Source organism: Mauremys mutica, chromosome 1 (genome assembly GCF_020497125.1).
Source record: "Mauremys mutica isolate MM-2020 ecotype Southern chromosome 1, ASM2049712v1, whole genome shotgun sequence".
NCBI classification, from domain to species: domain Eukaryota; kingdom Metazoa; phylum Chordata; order Testudines; family Geoemydidae; genus Mauremys; species Mauremys mutica.
Genome location: NC_059072.1, coordinates 197,445,429 through 197,473,074, shown reverse-complemented (window position 1 = coordinate 197,473,074; position 27,646 = coordinate 197,445,429). Strand labels below are relative to the sequence as shown.

At 40.3% G+C, this 27,646-nt stretch overlaps 1 protein-coding gene across 2 annotated transcripts in view; it reads left to right on the top strand.

Moving 5' to 3' along the window:
• GRIK1 (glutamate ionotropic receptor kainate type subunit 1) overlaps positions 1–27,646 on the top strand; it is a 240,982-nt gene that overhangs the window by 98,192 nt on the left and 115,144 nt on the right. For both annotated transcript variants that reach the window (XM_045002299.1, XM_045002298.1), the window contains exons 2-3: positions 11,878–12,045; positions 14,618–14,875. In XM_045002299.1, coding sequence (XP_044858234.1) covers positions 11,878–12,045; positions 14,618–14,875 — 426 coding nt within the window. The remainder of the gene's footprint in view (positions 1–11,877; positions 12,046–14,617; positions 14,876–27,646) is intronic.

Here is a 27,646-nt window from a genome sequence, read left to right as displayed (position 1 = left end):
AGCTCAGTGGTTTGAGCATTAGCCTGGTAACTCCAGGGTTGTGAGCTCAGCCCTTGAGGGAGCCACTTAGGGATCTGGGGCAAAATCATACTTGGTCCTGGTAGTGAAGACAAGGGGCTGAACTCAATGACCTTCCAGTTCTATGAGATAGGTATATCTCTATATGTTACTGTTATTATATTATTTTGAATTTTAATCCTATTCTCCAAAACACTTGCAACTCCTCCCAGCTTGGTATCATCTGCAAACTTTAAGTGTACTCTATGCCATTATTTAAAGCATTAATGAAAATACTGAGCAGAACTGGAACCAAAACTAATCCCTGTGGGACCCCACATGATGTGCCCTTCCAGCTTGACTGTGAACCACTGATAACTACTCTCTGGGAATGGTTTTCCAATCAGTTATGCACCCACCTTATAGTAGCTCCATCTAGGTTATATTTTCCTAGTTTGTTTATGAGAAGACCATGTGAGACAGTATCAAAAGCTTTACTAAAGTCAAGATATACCACATCTACCATTTTCCCCCCATCCACAATGCTTGTTACCTTGCCAAAGAAAGCTATTAGGTTGGTTTGACAGAATTTGTTCTTGACAAATCCATGCTGACTGTTACTTATCACCTTATTATCTTCTAGGTGTTTGCAAATTGATTGCTTAATTATTTCCTCCATTATCTTTCCAGGTACTGAAGTTACATTGACTGGCCTGTAATTCCCCAGGTTGTCCTTATTCCTCTTTTTATAGATGGGCTAATATAGTGCTATTTTCTAGTCTTCTGGAATCTCTCCAATCTTCTATGGCTTTTCCAAGATAATCGCTAATGGCTCAGATATCTCCTCAGTCAGCTTCTTGAGTATTCTAGGATGTATTTAATCAGGCACTGATGAATCATAGAAGTTTAGGGTTGGAAGAGACCTCAGGAGGTCAAATAGTCCAACCCCCTGCTCAAAGCAGGACCAACATCAACTAACTCATCCCAGCCAGGGCTTTGTCAAACCAGGCCTTAAAAACCTCTAAGAATGGAGATTCCACCACCTCCACAGGTAATTCATTCCAATGCTTCACCACCCTCTTAGTGAAATAGTGTTTCCTAATATCCAACCTAGACCTCCCCCACTACCACCTGAGACCACTGCTCTGTGTTCTGTCATCTGCCACCACTGAGAACAGCCAAGCTCTATCCTCTTTGGAACCCCCCCTTCAAGTAGTTGAAGGCTGCTATCAACTCCCCCCTCACTCTTCTCTTCTGCAGACTAAATAAGCCCAGTTCCTTCAGCTTCTCCTCATAAGTAATGTGCCCCAGCCCCCTAATTATTTTCGTTACCCTCTGCTGGACTCTTTCCAGTTTGTCTACATCCTTTCTGTAGTGGGGGCGGGGAGCAAAACTGGTCTCAATGCTCCAGATGTGGCCTCATGAATGCTGAATAGAGAGGAATAATCAATTCCCTCAATCTGCTCTTTCAAGGCAAGTTGCTCTTTGAAGGCAAGTTGCTCCTGGGGAGAACATCTCAGTAATAATCCCCTTAGCACAGGCACTGCAAATCTGCTCAGTCCTTCCTCTCTCTCTCTCTCTCTTCACACTGCATTTAATAGCCAGACAAAATCTAGGCCTGTCTGTGGAACTTGATAACTGGGGCCAAATTCCTCCCTTGCCTTCCTTCCCTCCCCCAACCCAAACTCAAGTGTTCCTTCAAAATACACACACAGCTGTGGTGAAGGCAGAATAGGAAACTATGTGAATAAGACACACATTACATCACATATTCAATTTCTGCTTGCTTGATCTCACCACTAGAAAATAATTGAAAGTGTACGTAGCAAGGTGGTCACTTTCTAAACTTCTAGTCACTCACAGATTTTGCACTTTTAAAATGATTCAAAATGTGGTAGGCACTGCCACTTCAGGGCAAAAGTTAAGTATATCAAGTCAACCAACCTTTAAAAGAGTTCATCAATTTGGATATTCTGGAACATGAACCATGTCAATTGAGCCTTTGGGAAATATGTCCAAACTTGCAAGCTTAATTCAAAAAGATCCCACTAGAAAAGGTATATCTTCAAGCATGACCTTTTTTAAAAAAAAATACCATTTTCATTCTGCTCTTCTAAAGGATGAAAACCTACTTGAATGCAGTCCCTTGTTAGCATGCAGAAATCTATAAAAATTCTGGACTTGATTTACAAACAGAATATTTTGGATGGTGTAGTGTTTTATCACTTTTGTACCAAGATCCTTTTCCTCTTTTGCATACTTCAGCTGGACCTTTAAATAGTGATTGTTCACTAGAGGTTATATTCAGACCTGGTTTGAGTGAGTACAACTCCAGTGAAGTCAAAGGAGACACATCTATTTCCACAAGGTCTGAATTTGAAATCCGGTTTCAACCAGTGTTCCAATATTGTATAATTAAACACTAAATATGTTGCATGAAAAAACATGAAGGTTGAGTCCCTGTGAGAGTTGACTGCAAATAAATCAAAGTTTGAATTCAGGATGCCAAAGCACTCTAGGTCTGATCCTGTGTCCAGTGAGGTTAATGGCAAAGTTCCCACAGCCCTCAATGGTGCGGGATCAAGGCCTAAATGCACATCCACAAGTGGTCATAAAAAGCACAGGGTACTAAAAATTATTAATTATTGAAACCAATGGAGATGCATCCACTTACACCAAGTCTGAATTTGGCTTTGTAAGTGCAAAAGATGGTTATTACAGGTGTAGAGCAGTTAATGACTCTTATTATGAACCAGTTCTTAATATACTGTAGAGTTTCTTCAGGTCATGTCTAAGTGAAATGTGAGCCAATTTCTAGAGTAATCATATGTAAGTCAATGTACCGTAACATTAAAAACACAGATACACTTAAACTGTCCATTCAAATAATAAATCGTACTTGATTTTTTCCCATTAAAATATCAGTGCTTCAGAAAACCTCTTTCCTATGAAGGGCAGGCACGGGAAACATTTCTGCCCTTCATGGGTTTTCCAATAAGGGTATATCTACACTGCAGTCAGACTGCACATATAGGCATCCCCAGCCAGCTTTGACTGAAATAGCTACTGTGACCACACTGCTATTTTTAGCAAGCTAGCTCCATCAAAGCTAGCTTGGATATATCTACAGCCTGCTGCAATCACATCTCCTGATAGCAGAGTAGACATCCTCAACGGAGACTGCAGCTTTCGTTCCCAAACAGGATTCCATGGTAACTACACAAGTGGGAAATTGTCTGGAGAGAAATGGACACCAGTCTGCCCAACAATGCCATTTTTGGCACTGTCCCATACACTCTCTCTGCCCCCCAGATAGCTGCTGTGCACTGCCACAGCCTGATCCCCGAATGGAGGTTTTAATCGCCAGGGACTTCTGCCATGCATTATGTCTGTATAAGCAGGAGACAGAATGACGACTAATTTGGCTCAGTTAGGTTCCTGCATTACCTCTATTACAGCAACAGCTCCTGTTATCTGCTGCCAGCTCTTCCAATAGACCAGGGGTCAGCAACCTTTCAGAAGTGGTGTGCCGAGTCTTCATTTATTCACTCTAATGTAAGGTTTCGCGTGCCAGCAATACATTTTAACGTTTTTAGAAGGTCTCTTTCTATAAGTCTATAATATATAACTAAACTATTGTTGTATGTAAAGTAAATAAGGTTTTTAAAATGTTTAAGAAGCTTAATTTAAAATTAAATTAAAATGCAGAGCCCCCTGGACCGGTGGCCAAGACCCAGGCAGCATGAGTGCCACTGAAAATCAGCTCGCGTGCCACCTTTGGCACTCGTGCCATAGGTTGCCTACCCCTGCAATAGACATTGCCATACCACTGCAATTATTATGATTTAAACACCTGTATCTCGTCAATGATGATAAAAACTTGTGGTAGCATGTTCAGTGGTGCTGAGCACCCACAATTAGCATTGACTGAAAACCAGACCATTAGAATCCACGGGTGGGATGCTCAAGAGAGCCTAGACACCTAATTCCTATTTAATTCAATGGGCAATAAATGCCTCAGAACGTTCAAACATCCCACTGGATGCCTATTTGTATTTTATACATGCCTTTAAAAGTCTGGCCCTAAGTGACACCAGGTATGTCTACACTGCCGTAAAACATGTGCGACTGGTCCCAGCTGACTCGGGCTACGGGGTTATAAAACTGCACTATAGATGTCCTGGCTCAGACTGGAGCCCAAGCCCAAGCCCAAGCATCTAAACTACAATTTTATAGCCCCTCAGCTGGAGTCAGCTGACACGGGTCAGCCACAGGTGTTTTATTGCAGAGTAGACATACCCTTTGGGGCCTAAGTGATGTAGGAGTGACTCTCAGTGGGATATGTTCTCCTAAGTCACTTGTGTGCTTTTTAAAATCGCAGCCTACATGAAGAACATCGAACAGCGCTCTCAACTCATATGCACTGGCCAGGTAGACAGGAAAAGTCCCGCGAACTTTTGAATTTCATTTCCTGTTCGGCCAGCATTGCGAGCTGATCAGCACAGGTGACCATGCAGAGCTCATCAGCAGAGGTCACCATGGTGTCCCAGAATCGCAAAAGAGCTCCAGCATGGAGAATTTCCCCTCTGCTCTGCCCATGCTTTGGCTCCAACATGCACAAACACCTTTGAGGATCAGTTTCCATCATGCCTATTCAATCTTGCACGCAGTGCTAAAACTGCCATATATGATGCTTTTGTCACATTGAGAAATCTCCCTGGGAACTGGGCAGACAATAATACCCTTCATAAGAGCAACAACCTTTTGCTGCTACTGATTAGGGTTGAATTTGAATCAGGTACATAAAGGAATCAAAAGCTCTGTCCCATTAGCACTGTCTTGAGCGCCTTGGAGTGAAGCATTTTAAGAATAGGTCAGGGGGAGGAACATGATCTAGTAATGACTTTGAGTCTGTCTTAGTCCTTGACAGCTTCTTTAAATGAAGACAGATTTATATGGTTAGAAAGACTTTTGTAGCATTTTTAGGAGTGTCCACTGAAGTGTGCTTTTATGTTTTGACATTTCACTTGTCGATTTTTTCTTTCAAAGGATGCATGGGGTTGATGCCTTGTCATATTAGTCAGTTCGACTTGGATTCCCTTCCTCCTCCTCTTTGAACATCAGTCACTCGTATGGCTAAGGTTCTTGTCACTGTCAGAACTACCCTCGCCAAGTAGCCATTATTCCCTTATACTCACTGCGGAGGAATATTTTATACACGTGACTCTAAATGTCTTTCTTTAGCCCTTCGCCCATAGTCTTTCAGTGAAAATGGTGAAAGATGGTTTTCCACATCCATCCACAAAGAAGTGTGTGTGTGTGTGTGTGTGTGTGTGTGTGTGTATACAAAAGATGTGGGACCAGATCTTGGACTCATGCATTTCACACTGATCCAGCAGTGCAAAGCAGAGGGACAGCTGTCATTTCAGGGCAGCTGGGGTTCCCCTGATGTACAGGGGCCAGGTGGTGTAAGGCTGGTGCATCTGTTCTACATCACGTGCTTCCCTCCATCCCAAGCATGACAGGGGTATGAAAGGAAAGAGCAGGATTCCAGTGTGTTCCAGTGTTCAGTGGCTCATGAAACAGCTCCCCGGGTACTGTTCTAAACCATGGACTTCAGAGCAGCCCTTACAGTGCTCTAGGTTACAATAGTTCATCCCCTGGTGGGGCTGAGCATTAGAGTAACAGAAAAGGTGTCTCAGATCTAGCTTATAGGATGGGGAACAATGGGAGAGTTTCCAAAGAACTTGAAACAAACATCAGCGTCAGCCCCTTCTGAACAGGGCCAGCTCCAGGTTTTTTGCTGCCCTAAGCAAAAAAAAAAAAAAAAAAGCCTGGAGTGCCGCCCCTTGAAAAGGGCTGCCCCAAGCACATGCTTGGAATGCTGGTGCCTAAAACCGGCCCTGCTTCTGAAAGTCCCCTCCAGGTTTTGTGTTAAACTGCATCATTTCGGGAGCATTGTTTGTATCTAGTGTATTGATTTTTTTTCTTGTAGAGCCCTCTGGTTAATTCATTTTTAAAATGTTGTACAATCTTCACTTGCATTTAATTGCAGCATCTGATAAGTATGATAAAGAACTAGTTTATCACTTAAACTTCTGTTTCTCTTCTAATCTGGAGCTCACAACAAACATGATTGTGAGGTAGTGAATAAATATAGGAAAGTGAATTATTTAGTGCAAGAATTTGTTAAATTTCTTCAGCAATATTACGAATAGACTACAACAGGATGCATTTTATTCACTATCATTTTTAACGATGGCTGGTGAAGGATTTAGTCTGATATCACCCTTTTCACATTAGGTCACCGGCTAGAACCAAACCCAGGTCAGCAGTGATCCAAAGTTGTTCACACAAGAGTAGATTCTACCACTCTTACACTGAGCAGCACCTTACTCTGCAAAGAATCCCTTTTCTTTGTATGATTTAACAGGAGTCTATTCAAATCCAGACATTATTCAGCATGAAGAAGGGTGGTGGCATCTTGTCCTAAACAACTATGAACAATCAGATAGCTGCTTGTTGGCCTCTGAAAATAATCAGTTTAGTGGTCTCAGGCCAGTTTCCAATGAAAAAGCATCCAGCATTTGATGGCTGTGCATCTGATTAGTTCAACTAAACACCCTGCTTCATACAGATGCATGTACAGATACGTATACATACCAAATGCATATCCAAAACTAATGCTTGCTGGCATACCCAGAGTACCTCACACACACAAATAAACTCACCTGGTATGTATATGGCATAAGCCATTTTCAAAACTACTTTAACACCATTAGTGTAGATGAGACATATCTGGAACACTTGCATAGCCCTCTAAAATACAGCAGGTATTTAAGCTATAGACAGCAGGCTTTTAGAAATACTTTCAGAGTACATTTTTAGAGTACAACAATGCATATACAATTCCCATTGAGATTGCTTTGCAATGATATTCTAATGAGGATTCTGTCCTTTACAGTAATATTCTTAGGATGTGCATTTTTTCCTCTAAAATAAAAAAAATCAGCTTGCAGCTTTCGTGGACACTTCTTATTTGGAGACCAAAAAAGTTCGATGTAAAATTCTGCTTTTTAAGTATAAATGACTACGGTGATATATATTAACTATTAATCTTAATTTCTCTTTTTGTTTTTTCTGAGTGTACTTAGAAGGTGACCGATAACATCTGAAAAAGTGTGGTCCTAAATACAGACTAACTTAAATATTTCTAGTTTTCCCCAATGTAGTAAGGAGAGTAGTATCAATAGATGCCCTGCTCCTGCATGGAAATCAATAAGGCTGTGTGCAGGCACAGAGATCTGCCCACATGAATCTCATTCAGGATTAGGGCCCTTTAAATTGGCATGTAGGTTGCAAATGATTGGGCCACAATAATGATGTAAATATTCCAGTGGAGGCTCTTAGGTTCTTCTGCATTGGGGGTGGGAAGATGCCTGCATTTACAAATGTGCATGTGGTGTGTGAGGCACCCAAAATCTGAGAGATCAAACCATTTAAAGTATTTCAGGAAACTAAAGTTATAGAAGCATAAAATATGTAACAAGCAAGATAGAGGAAATGTTTTGCTAAGATAATAGTTTAAAGAAACCAACGGCAAGAAAAAGAGGATGGCATACTATATAGACAGACTCTGACTTGCTTTAGCACAGAATTACCTCTGTTTGGGAATAGATTTAGTCAATGTTTGTATATGTTGGAAGAGGACTGGACTCAAAAGATCAAATCCTGATGCCTTATTCAGGTGAGCAGTCTAAGCAACTGAGTAAGGAGAACAGGATCTGGCACATAGAGAATGTCCAACACTTCCCATTATAAGACCCTGTTTTCAGTTGATTATAACTTTGCCATATATCAATGAGACAGCTGTTTAGCCAACTTCATTGCCACTCTGTACACATGCCATTCAAGTTGCATTGCTAATTACCCCTAAAGCTAACCATAGTATTCCCTGCAGATGTATACACTCATCTTCAGGGGTAAGTAGCAATGCAACTTGAGGAGGAAAAAGATGAACACCAAAAAAGCAAGGCTGAGTGAGTGGCAAATCAGTTGTATCTTCTTATCCTGAGGCTGTAATCCAAGAGAGGAGAAATATTGTCGGCTGATGAGAGGAAGGAAGGTAAATTGTGGTTAACCAAAGGAATGGTAAACTGGTTGGTAATGCCACTGTTCATTATCAAAAAGATTTCTAGGACCTGAAACAATCGTGCAGTCAGAGTTAACCCTGCAGTACATAACTTAAATAAGAACATTGCTTTAGATGTGATACGCTATTTTATATGGATTAGAGAGGTAATATTATGTAGCATATTTAAAGAGTAGCTATAGAAAGAGATTACATTGCCATCTTGTTTTCTTTTGATAGCTTCTAGTTCTTTTACTGCTGAGTTAAAATGCAAAGCAGGTCTTAATTCCACTGTGTGTTTCCCTTTCCTGATTGTCAGCTAATGACTACACTAAACCTATATTGGTGACATCAAAACTGCAAGAGATTGCAGTACATTAGCTGAATATAGTCTGATGAACAGAAAATATAAAGTGATATCTGGTGCTTAAATTTCACAAGGGGGAAATGGGAAAATATTTAACTGAGAAATCCAAAATGAGTAAATTATGCTTGCTAAATCAAGTACTGAATCTGGAGATTGCTGTTTAAAGGAGCTTTTTTTTAAAAAAGGCTGTTTGTTATGCATTCATCAAATCACAGTGTTCCCAGAAAGCCTGAATGTGGTTTTGGCATAAAAAAGTCCCTAGAGGTTAGTATATATTCCAGTCACCACAAATCAGACATCTAAGCACCAGGTCAGGAAGACCTGAGAACCCTGAAACATACTAGCCTTCCTTCCGCCTAAACTTCCCTCTGAGAAGACACCAAGGCATTCCACTATAATGTTCAATTCATCTAAAAAAAAGAACAAAAACCCAACCACACCCGTTACTCTCAAAAAGGCTCTTCCTTGGAAATCTCACCTCAAGTTTCCAGAAAGACCTACTTTAAGTTGACAGCAGTATAATCAGGAGCAGACCAAATAGATTTTATTTTCTGGCTTCCGAAATTAGAACAGAAGCAGAACAGAACCTAGGAATTAATATAGTTGTCCATGTGGAATGGCATGCAGCCATGATCCTATCAGATTTTACAAGTTGAAGAAGGGTTGAGTCAGTATTTGGGTGGGACATCTCCCAAAAACCACCTACCTACACGCTGCAAGAAGTATTGTGGGTGATTATTCAATAGGTAGTGTTCTCCCCTTTGAGAAACCGCTGAACCAATTCTCCAGCCTGGTGCTAGTGGGCACTGTGTTGCAGGAGGCATCATTTTTCTTGAGCACTTATAAAACTTGTCAGAACAGAGACATTAGTTCTAGTTCCTTCACCAAATTCCAGCTTCAGAAGCTGCATTCTACCTACTTACATTTCTCCCTGCAGTTTCAATTGGATAGCAGCATTCTTTATCCTTCATTGTTGTGCGACATTTCTGTGTGCTGTTAAACTGCTGGAATTTTTCACCCCAGAAGTAGTTTCATTTCACTAGTGGATAAAATGATCCCTGCATACAGTTTAAGGGGCCAGATTTGCTCCCATTAAGGCCCCATTCCTCCAAGTGGCTCCATGTGGGTGGACCCACCATGGTGTCAATACAATGTTAACATGAGAGTTTAAATTTTTCAAGTAATGAAGTGTTAAAGTTAAGGCTACAGTAGCAACATTAACTCATGTTGCATACATGCAGCATCTTCCCTTCCTGCCTTTCTTGCTAAATGGTTACCAGTAACTTAATATATTTCTGTTTATATTAAATATGTTACAAAATGTACAGCATACATAAGGTGCCCAAATTAATGTTGTTGTAAGATCCTTGGTCTGGATCCAGCACTGTGGTGCAGCTGCTTTGTGGTGTAGCGCTGATGCAAAGTGACCCATAAGCTGCTATTGCTGATCACAGGAGGCTCAACCCAGCAGCACAGGCAACCCTCCAGTAGCATAGAATCCACCTCAGCTATACCAATATAGAGGGCATGGCCAAAGCATTCCTGCTGATCCTTGGCTGCTATTCAAGACCCTTGAAGTGAAGCATAACTAAGCTATACAAGATCCTTAAATAGCACAATTTAGAGCAGCTTTCACCTGCTCTGATTTACGCTAAGGTCTTAGTGCACAGCTACCCTAGACTCAAGGGCACAAATCCAACCTTTGCAGTCCTTGCTCCTGAGCTGTGCTGGGTGCTTTTCGGTGAGAGCATAAGATTTGGGCCTTTGATTTTTGTATTTCCTGACTTTTGTTAATTTTAAGTATGTAGACTTCTCTAAGCGAGGTCGTGGTTTAATATGGTCATGGCCATAATTCCTTCACAAAACCACAAAGGAGGTGGAATCATAACCCCACCCTCCTTTCCATCGGTCAGCAGGTACAGAAGCAAGTGACTACATTACCCATGAGAAGGGTGGTGCAGTGCTCAGGTTCCCCTTGCTCTCTCAGGAGCAACAGGTGGCATAAAGCTTACACAAGGCACAATGCCTCCCAGAGGTCCCACTGCGGTAGTGCATCTCTGCATAGTCCCCTTAATGCCCAGCTCTGCCTGAAATGACTAAAGTTCTCAAAGTACTTAAAATCACTTTTTAAAATCAGACCATGATCCATCTTGCCCAGTATCCTTGTTCTGACAGTGGCCCATAACAAAGCTTCTGGGGGAGCATACAGAACAGAGCAATTGTGAAGTGATCCACCCACCTTCCACTCCGGCTTCTGGCAGTCAGAGGTTATGGGTCACTCCAGGCATGGGATTGTGTCTCTGATCATCTTGGCTAATATCCATTGATGGACCTATCCTCCATGAACTTATCCAGTTCTTTTTAAAAACCACTTATACTTTTGGCCATCACCACATCCCGGACCTTGAGTTCCGCAGGTTAGTTGTGCACTGTGGAAAAAGTACTGCCTCTTGTTAACATTAAAACTGCTGCCTATTAATTTCATTGAGTAACCCCTGTGTTTTGTATTGTGTGAAAGGGAAAAATAACACTTCTCTATTTCCACACTATTCATGATTTAGGCTCTAAGTCACCTACATGCTTTTGAAAAGTTTATCCCAAAGTATAAGCAGCAAAGAGTCCTGTGGCACCTTGTAGACTAACAGACATACAGGGGCGGCTCCAGGCCCCAGCACGCCAAGCCCGTGCTTGGGGCGGCATGCCGCGGGGGGCACTCTGCCGGTCGCCGGGAAGGCGGCAGGCGGCTCCAGCAGACCTCCCGCAGGCGTCCCTGCGGAGGGTCCGCTGGTCCCGCAGCTTCGGTGGAGCATCCGCAGGCACGTCTGCAGGAGGTCCACCGGAGCCGCGGGACCGGCGACCAGCAGAGCGCCCCCGCGGCGGGCTGCCAAGCTTGGGGCGGCGAAATGGCTAGAGCCGCCGCTGCAAACATTGGAGCATGAGCTTTCGTGGGTGAATACCCACTTCGTCGAATGCATGCATGGGTATTCACCCACGAAAACTCATGCTCCAATACGTCTGTTAGTCTGTAAGGTACCACAGAACTCTTTGCTGCTTTTACAGATCCAGACTAACATGGCTACTCCTCTGATACTTGACATCCTAAAGTATGTTACTTTGAAAATATCTACATAGAACATGTGCAGCATCTTTCACACATGTCTCTATAGGTAGTGTGTAGAATATTGATTTATTCTACAGTAATATCATGGATAAAATGAATGACCCCGCATGCATTAGTCTTAAAATCCTAGTTTATTCATAGCAGAAAATATTCAGCATTTTTACTCAGGCTACTTTTGCTCATAATTTCCTTTTATCTTTTAAGTATAGTGATGAATTAAGAGGTGAATAATGCTTCTCCTTTATCTCCTTTCTTCTACAGGAGGAATATTTGAAACTGTGGAAAATGAACCTGTTAATGTTGAAGAATTAGCTTTCAAGTTTGCAGTCACCAACATTAACAGAAACAGAACACTGATGCCTAATACCACATTAACCTACGACATCCAGAGAATTAACCTCTTTGATAGTTTTGAAGCTTCAAGACGAGGTAATTATCTTAATATTTTAATCTTCTGTAATTTTTATGTTCTGTACAGTGTTATGCTTTTACGGTAGCTCAGATATTTATAGACAAAATATAGCAGGAAAATTCAGTCTACAGCATTATTGGGAGATAGTAGTTAAAGCTGGAAGACACTTATTCTTATCTAGTCTTTGATATGCTACCTATATTCTAGCTAAACCCTAACACCACCAAATGGAAGATGGCAGGGCCAACTCAATTCTCTTTAAAAAAATGGATTCATTATAGAATTCTGAAGAAAATGAAAGCAGTCTAGAAGAGAACAGCGAGATGTCATATCTCATAATTAAGACACACTGATATACATAATTCACACCAAATTAATTCCAAGGTACTAAGCACAGGATGAATGAAGAGGTTATCCTGAAATGTTAACACTTTGCATAACAGCAGATGGGTTGCTCTATTCTAACAATTTATAAAAACTGGGCTTGAAAAAGTAAGAAATATATATTCTCATCCATTTATTTTCCCTGAATGGAAGACAAGTGTCTGACACCTCATCTAACATACATGCAGACTAAAAGGCAAAAACTCATTTGGGACTGTCACTTTTTCCTTGGACGCAGCCTAATCATTCATTTCTAGAAGACACCCTCAAAGTACACTAAGAGTCCATAGACAGCAGTTGAGTTCCCTGAATTAAGACACTGTCACAAAATTTGATGGAAACGAGACTAGAAAAAAGAGCCATAAATCACCAAGGATTGAGGATGTGCTTTGCAGTTCATTCATTAAAACAGTGTGAGTTACTGTAAAAGCAAATGCATACGATAAGTTTGCTAGAAGGCAAGCTCAGGATTACTGCAATAGATATACAGACCCACATTATGAGGCTTGCTAGAAACAATGACTTGCTGACACCTTTTCAGATATCCAAATTTTTAGTATATTTGCCTCATAGCACTCAATGTAATTTATTACACAACTGGGGGAAAAAAACAAAAAATCCAGTGAGCTGCTTCAGGCAAAACATAAAATTCCCTTGTAAGACAGTTCTTTGTAGTTTTTCTTGTTAATTTGCCTTTCAAATATCATTTCTGGACTCATGCATACTACATAGATTGTGGTAGGTTTCAACAGACAAAGAATTTCAGATTCCACAAAAAGGTCCTACACTGTAGCTACTGAGAACTACATCTAGTTAGAAGATTAGAAATACTGTTAAACACATATTTCAAACCACAAAATACAAATGTTAACTTTTTGTCCTCATAAAACATTGACAGCATCTTTATCATTTGGACATCAATACTCACAATCCTTTAAGAAGGCTTGCAAATTTAACCTTGCAAAGCCATGTTTCATTTTGTGTGTGTACAGTGCTCATTTGTAAGCTGAGAAAAGAAAAAGTGCTTGATTTTGTGTCACATTGGACTAGTATCACAGATTTAAATATTAGTAGAGAAGAGCTCAGTTCATTGTAGGTGTTTGGAAATTTCAAGTAATTGCAGTTTATTTTGTGTTTGTTCAACATTTCCACCAAACAAAGAATCAGATCACTGCAGGCCACACAGAATGGTTGGTTTCACCCCAACCTATAAAGATAGAAACATTTGCAGCTAGATTTCTATCACATACACAAGAGCTGTGAATTTTGTTGCATTTTAGAGTGATTAGCCTGAGGAAAAGAGGAGAGGAACAGAGAGATGTAGAGCAACATGGGGGTGGGTTTTTCTAGTTTATCGCTAGAAATAGTATATGTTATAGTGATTGGAGTAATAGTATTCTGATTTGATATGTTTTATTTCCAGAACAATCTTATTTGTTTTTCTTATGATATCACTGGCCTGGGCCTGCTGTTATGAATTTCAATGGGAATTTTGCTCTTGACCCCAGTGGGAGCAAGACTGGATCGAATATGCATTACATCATTTTGCATTTAAATGACTTCATCGCTAGAAGACAACATTTGCTTGACATTTTAAAAAATGAATATACCAATGTGCACTGAATCTCCATTCCCCTTTTTATTGGTAGCAAAGTCCCTGACCCTTAATAGTAAATAGCAAGAAATATACACCACGAATCACAATGCCCTTGCCTCTTTATAACTCTTTGGCTTGAAATTAACAAACTAACTCATTTTGATAGCAGTTTGCCTATCATCAAGGGAACCTTTATAGTGTCTGTTGCAACTAAATGAATCTCTCCATTGTCACTCTGCCATGAAACTTAATTCATATGACATTCATTTGACATATAGGTTGTCAGCATAGCTCTAGGTTTCTCCAGGATAACACTACACTGAGTGAGGGATTTCAGCTCAGTCTGATGAAAGGTAATGAAGTGAAAGCCATCTTATTTTTATTTGCAGCGAGTTGATTCTGTGATATACTGCTCATCAGTTGTGAAATGTAAAGTATCTATAACGCAGGTGCCTTGGGGGGACTGGACTGCAGCGTGGTCACCCATTCTCAAAAGCATGTCTTTCAATACATGGAATGTACCACAAAACCAAACAAAAAATGCAGCACATTATCTGACTTTGCAGATCATTTACAGTTCTTTTCTCCCATTCCTCTCTCTTTCTCAGCATGTGACCAGCTTGCGCTTGGTGTAGCTGCACTGTTTGGACCCTCCCACAGTTCCTCGGTCAGTGCGGTACAGTCTATTTGCAATGCTCTTGAAGTTCCACATGTACAGACCCGATGGAAGCACCCTACAGTGGATAACAAAGATACATTTTATATCAACCTCTACCCAGACTATGCAGCCATCAGTAGGGCAATTTTGGATTTGGTACTATATTACAACTGGAAAATAGTGACAGTAGTATATGAAGACAGTACAGGTACGTAACTGTTGGAGCATGATTATATATAAAGATATTTTGTTTAATAAAAACTGAAGGTAGTAGGATGTGGCACATATGGGAGAATTCTCCCAGGATGTAGTGTAGAAACTGATCACTTGACACACTTTTATAGGTTTTTACTTGATCAGAATTCAGAGCTGCACATTCAAGTGCTACCACCCTCATGGTACCAGCTGGTGCTTTGAGTACAGAAAGAATATGGTTTGACCACAGCTATAAAATGACATCGTGCTTTTCATCACTGAGAACAATAATACAGACTCAAATAGCTAATCTCCATAGGCTGTGCTGATTAATAGTTTGTCTGAATATGCTCTAGGAATTAATTTGGGGAAGTTCTATGGCCTGCGTTACATAGGAGGTCAGACTAGATGATCACAATGATCCCTTCTGGCCTCAGAATCTATGAATGACAGGTTGAGAATCGCACTGATGCCTAGCTCACCTGGAAGTAATTGTATGTAGAAGACTACAGTTGAGCAACTCAACTTGAAGCCCTTTTAACATGCATGATCTCTGTGTCTCCCAAAATTGTGCCCTGAAATCACCAGCCTGGTTAACAAGTGAGTACAGTATATGAAAGCCAGGCTGTGAATTCTCAAGTTGCTGCTGATGCTGCTCATCTGGGAATGAAATACAGACGAACGTATTCCTTTGTGGTGAAGCCCCCTTCCCCATGTGCACAATGTGGTACGTGGATGACACTTTCATTGCTGTACACTGGGATACCATAGAAGATCAGTATCACTAGCATGTATCCTTTTGGTCAGTGAAGCAAGAGATTTGGGGAAACTTTTGCCTTCCTGGGAACATGGTGAAGTGTTTCCAAAGGTGGTGGAAGACTAGGAATTTTTCCTGAATACTATTTAGGAATTTTTGAATATTTGAGAGACTGGATTTGCAATTGACACTGATAATCAACCCATTCAGACCATGGTGGCATATGTTAGCCACCAGGTTGGCAAAATCTAAAGCCAATTGGGAGGCCCCAGGAAAAATGGGCACCCCTGTGCACCCACCCACTCCGCCCTGACCCCATTTCCCCAGCAGGAATGTCAGGGGTGGGGGCGGAGGGGACTGCAGGTGGAAGAGGTAGGGAGGGGGCCCCACTTGCACTGGCCCAGGGCCCCACAAACCCCTAATCTGCCTCTGAGCAGACATAGTCTAAACTAACGTGCAGACACAGGCTTAAAGTTCAGGGTCTGCAACCTACCTGTTGCAGGAAAAGTGTACATGCAACATTCCATTTACAGCTTATAGAAATTTGCAAACTGTCAGATCGCAAAACATAGAAACTCCAAGCAAAAAGGGATACAGACACATTTTTTCTTAGGGCACCCCAGAGACTCAGATGAAATGACATTTAAGGGCAACACCCATAAATCACTAAGGCAATTCTTTACCATGCTTCCAAAAACAATGCAGAGGCCAGGGGAACTGATCACACTTGCATTTTAGACAAATGCAGCACACACTCATATACACTCTCTTCTCAATGTAAGCCAAAAAAAGCAAACAAAACAAAAAAATATCAAGGCTGAAGTTGTATAGCCTCAGCTTCCAACAGCCAGTTGAGAGTAATCCCATTTTAAAGTCTTTATTCAGTCAAAAACCTCTACGTTACGTTAGTTAAGAGCTTTGGCTAAGAAAATGCTTCAGGGTTGAGTCCACTACCAGCACCCAAGGAACCCTGGATACATTCCTGTCTCTCTGGAATTCATGCAAACTGCCTCTTATAACACAGCAGGCGGAGGGTGGAGTCTTTAGCAACACAGTCCCTACTACCCCAGGAGTCAAGGTATTAAGATTACAACTATAGTGTGGGATTTTAAAAAAGTGCTCCATGTTAGCCTAACTCCAACATCAATGGCACAGTTATGCTAAGGCTTTGTCTTCACTGCCAGAAATGATTGCTTTTATAGCAGGATAGCTAACCAGCGTTGGCTATCGCTCTAAAATCCGAGTGGGGGCAGGGCAGTGTATTTTTAATGTGAGGTAAACTACCGTAGGTGAGATCAGCCATAGGTTGGTGTATAGCATTGACTTCACCTAGTTTACCTTTCAGTCAAACCACACTGCCTTGTTTCCACTAGGATTGTTACGGTGGGACAGTTAATGTACATTAGTTATCCCACAGTTTTAAAAAATCTCATCTCTTATGCAGTGAAGACATAGCCTAATGCTAAGCAATTCTGAAACTCTCATCATTCAGCTGTCACAACCCTCGCCTCCCAAATGTGGTATTGCACTGCTGACTATCTATGACTTAATTTTTTTCTTTTCCCATTGTCTATTGAGTTCCCATAGAAAGATAGTGGGGCTTTCATACCTCTATACAAGCATTCAGGTGGTGTCTAAATAGATCCTTTGATACTTGATTATCTACCCTCATTCTGTACAATCCAAGTATCTTACTATCGACCACAAAGCCTTTAAATGGGATTCTCAAAACTGATAACTTCTATTATGAAATGTATGTCATGAACACAGAATCCTTGCTAACCACGTCTGGAGTTTTAAGAACTATACTTTTATCTTGAGTTCTATACTATCAGTGGCAATACAAAGGACAAAACTCTTATTTCAGATCACATTGCAGATCAACATGAGTATTCTGCTCTCTGTGTACTTACAGAATTTATCAAGTAGTCAAGAGTACACAAAGAGGGAAAAACAGACTGGTTTACTGTAGTGGTCATTTTCATTCCCAGTAAGGTTATTGTAGCTCAGCAGCGTTTTGCTGGATTCACAGGACAAGATGTCAAAATATATTTATGGATATATAAATGTAAATTTATGTTTCAATCTAGCAATATATTATCCAATTAGCATTAAAAACATTTAAGTGTTGCTTACTTACATTCCAGAGATGATTAATGTTAAAGAGATTTCATCTGCAGAGATATTTACAATGTAAATGAATAATCAATCATGACATTAAATGGGAGTCGGCAGAGCAAACAAGTCAAGTATGATCAATAAAAGACACCACATTTGGATTCTGAGTGGGAATAATACTGCTTGGCTTGGGTTTTTTTTTAAATTACTACACTATAAAAAGAAAAAACTAAACCTGCGGGAAAACAGCAAACCTCGTTTTTTCTTAGGAATTAAGTGTACATTAAGAGCACTTTTAGTCTTACTTATATTACAGTTGCACCTAGTATTGTGCTAGATACTGTACAAACACACAGTAAGTCCCTGCTCTGAAGCGCTTATATTCTTTCAAATGGACAAGACAGCCAAAGGGTTGGAGGGGGAACAAAGGGACACAGTGATTAAGTAATTTGCCCAGCAACACAATGTGGCTTAATAGTATCAGGAGATAGCCATGTTAATCTGTATCCACAAAAACAATAAGGAGTCCGGTGGCATCTAAAAGACTAACAGATTTATTTGGGCATAAGTTTTTGTGGGTAAAAAAACCTCACTTCTTCAGGTGCATGAAGTGAAAATTACAGATGCAGGCACCATCAGAGGACCCAATCACATCAGCTACACCATCAAGGGCTCAGTCGCCTGCACGTCTACTAATATGATATATGCCATCATGTGCCAGCGATGCCCCTCTGCCATGTACATTGGCCAAACCGGGCAGTCTCTATGCAAAAGAATAAATGGACACCAATCGGACATCAGGAATGATAACATACAAAAGCCAGTAGGCGAACACTTCAACCTCCCTGGACATTCTATAACAGATTTAAGAGTAACTATTCTTGAACAAAAATACTTCAGAAACAGACTTCAAAGAGAAACAGAAGAACTAAAATTCATTTGTAAATTTAACACCATTAATTTGGGAGTGGCTGGCTCATTACAAAAGCAGCTTTGCTTCTCCTGGAATTGACACCTCCTCATCTATTATTGGGAGCGGACTACATCCACCCTGATTGAATTGGCCCTGTCAACAATGGTTCTCCACTTGTGAGGTACTCCCTTCTCTTCATGTGCCATTATATAATGCTTGCATCTGTAATTTTCACTTAATGCATCTGAAGAAGTGAGGATTTTTTACGCATGAAAGCTTATGCCAAATAAATCTGATAGTCTTTAAGGTGCCACCGGACTCCTTGTTGTTAATGCAGCTTAATGGCTGACCTGGAAATAGAATCCAGGTCTCCTGACTCCCAAGCCATTGCTCTACTACATGGTCTCTCCAATTATTTATTTGTCAGAACTCTTCAAATATTCTTCCGTGGAGCTATGCTATTTTACACCAGCTGAGGAACTGGCTCCTAGTCTGAGGCATCAATCATGACATGTTTTAGATAAAACTGGACCTTAAAGATATTAGTTCAGTAAGTAGATCAAAGTAGATAATTTCTGTTTGCATTTGTTTGTGTAGGCCCAGGTTACCAAGTAATCCAGATTGCTCTGTATGACTGCCCCACCTTCATCATTATTTATCATTCTGCCAATCTTAGTGTCATTCACAAATTACATCAGCAGCGATTTTATATTTACTTCCGGATTGGACCTAGTACCGATCCCTGCAGAACCCCACTAGAAACACCACCATTTGTTGATGATTTCTCAACCATAACTACTTTTTGAAATGTCAGTTAGCCAGTTCTTTATCCATTCAGCAAATGCTCTATTCATATTGTACAGTGCTAATTTCTTAATCAGTCATGCGATACTAAGTCAAACACTTCACAAAAGCCTAAGTATATTATATCTACAGTTATCTTTATCAACTAATCTTGTAATTCCCTCAAAGAATGAAATCTGGTCTGTTTGACAAGACCTATTTTCCATAAAACCAAGTTTACTGGCATTAATTATAGTCTCATCCTTTAATTCTTTATCAGCTGAATCCTATATCAGCCTTTTCATTATTTTGCTTGGAACTGATGCCAGGCTAACCAGCCTATAGTTACCTAGGTCATCCCGCTTGCCCAATTTGAATACAGGCACAACATTAGGGCTACTCTGGAAATCACTCACTTTCCCAAGATTTATTAAAATTTAACACCAGCAAGCCAGAGATTGCCTCAGCCAACTTTTTTAGAGCTCTGGGATGTACGGTATCTGGGCCAGCTGATTTTAAAATGGCGATCACTAGTAGATGTTATCTATCATCCTCCTCAATTCCTAATAGATTGGAAAGTACTTAATCTTCATAATGTGATATGAGTAGACCATTCTGCTTCTTTCCAAGTATAGAACAAAAGTATTTATTGAAAACTTTGCTTCTTCTACATCATCATCAACAATTTTACCATCTCCATCTAATAATGGGCCTATCCACTTCGAGGATTTCTTTTTTCCTAATATAAATTTTAAAACTGCTTATTGTCCTTAATCCTGCCTGTCACAGACTTTCCCTTGACATCCTTAGCTTTCCTGATCAACTTTCTGCATGTCATAACTCCTAATTTAGTGATTGCTATCTATTTTCTCATTTCCCATTTGTTATATATTGCTTTTTTAGTTCTAATTTCTGGCTTCACTTTGCCACTGAAACACAATGGGCTGCTAGCCAAAGTTGTCCTCTTTCTTGATTGAGAAACTGGGCTCTTTGGTCATGTAAAACCTTCTTAAAGAGCTCCCAATATTCATTCACATTTTTCTGTCTAAATTTATCCTCTCAATCAATTTTGTGTAATTTTCCTCACCTTTGGGAAATTAGCCCTTTTGAAGCATATATATATATTAGTGGTTGAGACTGTCCTTTGTTCACCCTTACTGAATGTAATCAGGCCCCAAGGCAACAATCAACTTCCAATCTAGTGATGAATTCATCTTTATCTGTCATAAGGTCCAAAACAGAATTACCTCCTGTTGGGTATAATACCTACTAAAAATCTCCAATGACAGAATTCCCCAACCTCCTTGGAAGCCTAGTCTGGTGCCTAATTATCCTTAAGTCTCCCTTGCTGCAGATTAGGCCCATTACTTCTTGTCCTACCTTCAGTGGACATGGAGAACAATCGATCACAGTCCTCTTTAGAGCAGCCCTTAACATATCTGAAGACTGTTATGAGGTGTCTCAGCCTTCTTTTCCTCAAAAGTAAAGCTGTCCAGTTTTTTTAACCTTTCCTCACAGGTCAGGTTTTCTAAACCTTTTATGTTTTTTGTCGTTGTCCTGTGACTCTTCAATTTGTCCATCTCATTCTTAAAGTGTGGCACCCAGAACTAGCCTTTTTAGCAACTGAATCATATTGTTGTCTCATATTTGTGATCCATTTTAAACCGTAGATCCTTCTCTGAAATATGGCTGCCTAGCCAGCTTTTGCCCATTTTATAGTTGTGCAATTGATTTTTTCCTTCTTAAGTATATTACTTTGTAGTTTTTATTGAATTTCATCTTATTGAATTCACACCAGTTCTCTAATTTCTCAAGGTTATTTTGAATTTGAAAGCACTAGTAATCCCTCCGAGTTTGGTGTCATTTGCAAATTTTATAGTCATACTCTCCACTCCATTTTATGAGTTATTAATGAAAATATTTAATAGTACTGGACCCAGGACAGACCTCTCTGGGACCCCACTAGATATGCCCTTCCAGTTTGACAGCAAACCATTGATAACTATTCTTTGAGTATGGTCTTTCAACCAGTTATGTACCTATCTTGTAGTCATTTCATCTAGACTTGCAGTTCCTTAGTTTGCTTATGAGAACGTCATGTAGGATTGTGTCAAAAGCCTTTCTAAAATCAAGATATATCTACAGCTTCCCCCCATCCCGTAGGCCAGTCACCCTGAGGAAATTAAGTCAGTCTGGAATGATTTGTTCTTGACAAATCCATGTTGGCTATTCTTTATAACCCTATTATCCTCCAGATATTTACAAAGTGATTGTTTAATAATATTGTTTCCAGTATCTTTCCAGGTATTGAAGTTAGGCTGACTGATCTATAATTCCCCAGGTCCTCTTTTTTCAAGAAAGTTTCTATGTTTGCCCTTCACCTGTCCTCTGGGACCTCATCCATCTTTTAGGAGTTCCCCAAAGATAATAATTCTAAGATTGCTTCAGCTAGTTCCTTAAGTACCTTAAGATGAATTTTATCAGGCCATGCTGACTTATATCTATCTGTTCTTTCCCTATTCCAGCTTGCATTCCTTCCCCCCTTATTATCTGGTCACTATTAATCTTTTTAGTAAAGAAGGAAGGAAAATAGGATTTAAACAGCTCAGTATTTTTGATGTCCTCTGTTATCAGCTCTCCTTCCCTGCTAAGTAGTGGATCTGCACTTTTCTTCATCTTTCTTTTGTTCCTAATATATTTAAAGAACCTCTTCATAATGCTTTTTATCTCCCCTATTAGGTATAATTCATTTTGCGTCTTAGCCTTTCTGATTTTGTTCCTACGTGATTGTGTCATTATTTGGTACTCATCCTTAGCAATTTATCCATGTTTCCACTTTCTGTACCATTCCTTTTTGATTTTCAGGTAATTAAAGAGCTCTTGATGGAGTCATATTGTCTTCTTACTTTTCTTCCTAGCTTTCCTTTGCATCGGGATAGTTTCCTGTTCTGCTGGCAATATTGTCTCTCAGAAACTGCTAGCTCTCCTGAACTCTTATTCCCCTAGATTTTCTTTCCATGGGACCTTACCTATCAGTTTTATACAGTTTTGAAAATCTGTTTTTTTGAAGTCCACTACCTTTACTCTGTTGATCACACTCCTTCCTTTATCATTTCATGATCACTTTCACCCAAATTGCCTTCAGTCTTCAGATTTGCAACCAATTCTTCCCCGTTAGTCAGAATCAAGTCTAAAATGGCTCTCCCCCAGCTACTTCCTCCACCTTCTGAAACAAGAAGCTGTCCCCCATACCATCCAAGAACTTAGACACTTTGTGTTTTGCCAACTTACTTTTCAAACAGATGCCTGGATAGTTGATCTCTAGGTAGTTAAAGTCCCCCATTACTACCAGCTCTTTTGTTCTGTTATTTGTTCTAGAAATACCTCACATTCACCTACTCCTCCTATTGATTTGGTGGTCTATAGTAGACCTCTACTGTAACATGCATTTGCCTTATTAGCACCCATATATTTATAAAAGACTATTTTGTTACTTCTATTTTTTCTTTTAAAAAATATCAGCGCATATTTCCTCAATAAAGAATAAGGCTATAGTATGTTTGAAATTTTTAAACAAATCTGATTTAGAAAAAGATTGAGGTCAAATAACTCAATATTTTTGGAGGTCGAGGTAAATGAAAGAAGACCCACACCATGATACATACCATCAAATTGCTACCATTTACTAATTTATATGCTGCTAGTGGGTTGAGTTTGCCTTCTCTCACTATGATTTTCTAGTTCTCCTGGGGGATCATTGTTATATTGCTCTAAGATTAATTAATTGTCAGGGTGCCTAAAGGTTTTTATATGAGCTTTATCTCCTCTTTTCTCTCTCTTTTTTTACTGTTTAAATCTAATTAGATAATTTTCCTGTGTTCAAACAACCATAAACCAGGTGGTCAAAGAACAAGTGTGTGAAATTTCAACCAAGAGGTGATTTATTCAGAAAATTATGCACTCCAATGGTTTATAAAAACAGTGCCTCTTCAGCAGTAACTACAGCATAGCATCTGCTTCTTTCACATTCTAATACAATTTTAATTTTAAAAAAAAATCAGTTAGTCCTTTTAGTCAACTAGACACATACAAACACCATCTTATGAATCGAATGCCAAATTCCAGAGTTCATCAATCAACATCTCTCAAACTTCTCATTGAATTTTAGGAGCAAGATACAGAGCCTCCTTCCTCAACACTCCTGAAGTATTTGTGCTGACTTTTGAATTAATACCCTATTTTGTGTTAATTCCTCCAGTTTTTAGTAAAGGTTCTACTATATTTCAAATAGCCATGGGGTAAAAAATACTACTCAAGTGTTCTGATAAATGACTATATGAATCCATGAAAGAAATTAAGAATGCAACTATTCACAATATAATTTCCATCCCTAGGAATTACACAAAATATCTTTAAGATATGGACTTTCTTCATCCACATAGCTAAAATTCTCCTCTTGGTCCTCATTATTTCATATCTTGACTACTGCAACCTCTTCTTGTCTGGTCTTATCAAGCGATATCTTTCCTACCTAAATCCATTCAAAATGTTGCTGCAAAAATCATTTTTCTGGATAATTGCTTTGACTATGATATTACCCCCTCTTTGCATCCTTCCACTGACTCCACATCAGGCATATACCATATTTCACCTTTTTTTCCTTCACTATTCATCACCTACCCCCACCTTACCCATCATTTCTTATATGGTATAGAACCACAGACCCTGTCTCCATTTCACCAACACCACCAGCCTGGATTGCTAATTTGTTAACATTTTCAAAATGCAGATTGAGCTTTTGAGCTATTACCACCAAAGTGACAGAGCCTGAAATTCTAAGTGCTGCATTTGCCCAGCTAATACACTTCAATTTTTGAAGTTAAGAATTGAATACCATCACAATTTGATGATGTCCTAGGTTTTGAGGTGGAGGGAGAAAGTGTAACTTCTCTCACACACTTTTCTTTCTAAAGATATTTCTCTTTGCTATTGATTACTTCCAGTCACTGTTTGTGGAGTTTTAGCTGTTCTTAAAATAGTAGCTGCTTTCAGATATAAGTGCTTCTTCAATTTCTTTGTTCCCCTGCAGCTGCACCTTGTCCTTTCAGTTGGCCCAGAATACTTAGCTACTGCTCCTAGAAACCTGGGTGGGGGAGGTCAGGGATGAAATACATTTTTGTTCTGGTTTTTACTTTGCTTTTACATTAGAAAGACCACAGACATCAGTAGGACCCTATATTTCCCACCGTACATTCTGAGGGAGCTGGGCTGTTTTCCTTCACCCCTGCAATATGGAGTCATTTTCTCCAGCAAATCCCATTCTTGCTCCCACAGTTCACCTATAACTGTATTATAATTCCTGTTCCTACAGAACACATTTAAACAAAGCAATAATTGAGCTTGGATATTATTGTTAGTATGATGCACCAGAAATGATTTTTTTATGAATCTCTATTTTTCTTTGTTAAAATCATTTTGGTCCCAGTGGCTGAAGCATCACAGTTTGCAATAAAATACTTGAACTCTTGAGACAGCCAAACTACAAGTTTACAGCCAAATTACATAAACTCCCCTGCTTGTTGGTAAGTTTCAGAAGCCTGAGCTCTATTCTTATAACAATGAATCTAGAAGCCTGTCTGGAAGCCAGCCTGTGGTCTCTGACCGTGTGTACAATGATTTCCATTTGAATACTCATAATGGTTATATTGACTGTTGATGCTTAAACTCCCCCCACACACACACACCCGAAAAGCACAGAACCACTACAACAGGGAAAAAGGCATTTGTTCCAATGTAAGAGTGAGTTCTTGAGTGAAAGCCAACACCATGCAATGTTGCTATCATCAGTTAACATCAGAGGACAAAATAATGCTTTATCTTGTAGTTTGCCTTGTATTAGTACAGCGCTTATACTAGAGGATTATTCAGCCAAGTAGGTTCAAACACAAGGGTATTCACCCACGAAAGCTCATGCTCCAATACGTCTGTTAGTCTATAAGGTGCCACGGGACTCTTTGTTACTTTTTACAGAGCCAGACTAACACGGCTACCCCTTTGTTACAAGATAAAATACACCTCACACTGGCCACTGAGGGGTTCATTTTCATAATTACTATTCGTTAGCTTTTCTTAGTAGGTATCTCTTGCTTTTATTCTGTTTATTCTGTCACCGAGACTTAGGGTTGCCCCCCATCCCGTTTTCACCCAGATAACTCAGGTTTCAGCTTGTGTGTCTGGGTGTCATTTGACAAGCCCTGATGTCTGAGATTATTTTATCTGGTGGTGGGTCAAGAGGGAAGAGGCGAAGCTGAGACAGAACCTCAGATGTGGGTCCTCTGGGGTCTGGTTACCCACAATTGGAAAGGTGTCAATCCTAGGTTCACCACTCACCACTGGTCTGGTGCCTTCTCCTGGTTGCTCTGAGGATTAGCTTCTGAAGTAGATAGCCCCTGCCATGGTTTGCATACAACTATGCTGTCTCTCCTTCTGGTCTGCAGTTCCACTGTCACTCCCAGACCCTCCGTGTCTCCTTTGTGACTTAGCCCTCCAGCTAGGTCACTCAGGGCATGTCTACACTGCCGGCTAAATTGGCACTGCTGTTGATTTAGCGGGTCTGGTTAAGACACGCTATGTCAATGGGAGAGCGCTCTCCCACTGATTTGTGTATGCCACCTCCCCGAAAAGCATAAGGAAAGTCGGCAGGAGAGGGTCTCCCATCAACACAGTGCAGTGTAAACCCTGTGGTAAGTGGGTCTAGCATCAGCTTCAGTTACATTTAGGGTTGCCAGGTGTCCGTTTTTCACTTGGAACACCTGGTTGAAAAGGTACCCTGGCGGCTCCGGTCAGCACCACTGACCGGGCCATTAAAAGTCTGGTTGGCCGGGGCTGGCAGGCTCCCTACATGGCTCCATGCAGCTCCCCGGAAGCAGCGGCATCTCCCTCAGCTCCTAGGCAAAGGAGTAGCTATGGGGGCTCCACACGCTACCCCTGCCCCGAGTGGCCAGCCAATGGGAGCCGTGGGGATGGTACTTGCGGACAGAGGCAGCGTGCAGAGCCGCGTGGCTGCACTTCTCCCTAGGAGCTGGAGAAATATGCCGCCGCTTGCAGGGAGCCACCCGAGGTAAGCGCAGCCCGCAGCCCACACCCCCAGCCCTGAGCCCCCTCCCAAAGCCCGTACCCCACACCCCCCTTCTGTGCCCCCAGCCTTGAGCCCTCTTCCACACCCAAACTCCCTTCCAGAGCCCACACCCCAAACCCTCTCCCATGCCCCAACTACCAGCCCTGAGGGCCAGTGTGGAGAGCTCACCCTCTCACGGATCCCTTTTACTTTCACTCAGCAGAAGTACATCATACGGTTTTTGTGGGAAATTTAGGTTCATGCATAATTAGAAAGAGAAAACAATGACACACTTAAAAAACTCTTCAAGAGTTCTTTGAAGAGCAGGGACCTCTACTGAGCTAGATGGTTAGTAATTAGGGCTGTTGATTAATCGCAGTTAACTCACATGATTAACTCAAAAAAATTAATTGTGATTAATCACAGTTTTAATCGCACTGTTAAACAATAGAATACCACTTGAAATTCATTATATATTTTTGGATGTTTTTCTACATTTTTAAATATATTGATTTCACTTACAACACAAAATGCAAAGTGTACTTTATATTATTTTTGATTACAAATATCTGCACTGTAAAAATGATAAGCAGAAGAAATAGTATGAGATAAATTGAAAAATACAAATATTGTAGTGCAATCTCTTTATTGTTAAAATGCAACTTACAAATGTAGATTTTTTTTTACAAAACTGAACTCAAAAACAAAACAATGTAAAACTTTACAGCCTACAAGCCTACTCAGTCCAACTTGTTGTTCAGCAAATTGTTAAGACAAACAAGTTTGTTTACATTTACAGGAGATAATGCTGCCCACTTCTTATTTACAATGTCACCTGAAAGTGAGAAAAGGCGTTTGCATGGCACTTTTGTAGCCGGTGTTGCAAGGTATTTACATGCCAGATACATGCTCATGTTAAAAACACTTTCACTACAAATTTAACAAAACGCAAAGAAGATACCAAGGTGAGATTTCTAAAGATAGCTACAGTACTCGACCCAAGGTTTAAAAATCTGAAGTGCCTTCCAAAATCTGAGAGGGATGAGGTGTGGAGCATGCTTTCAGAAGTCTTAAAAGAGCAACACTCTGATGCAGA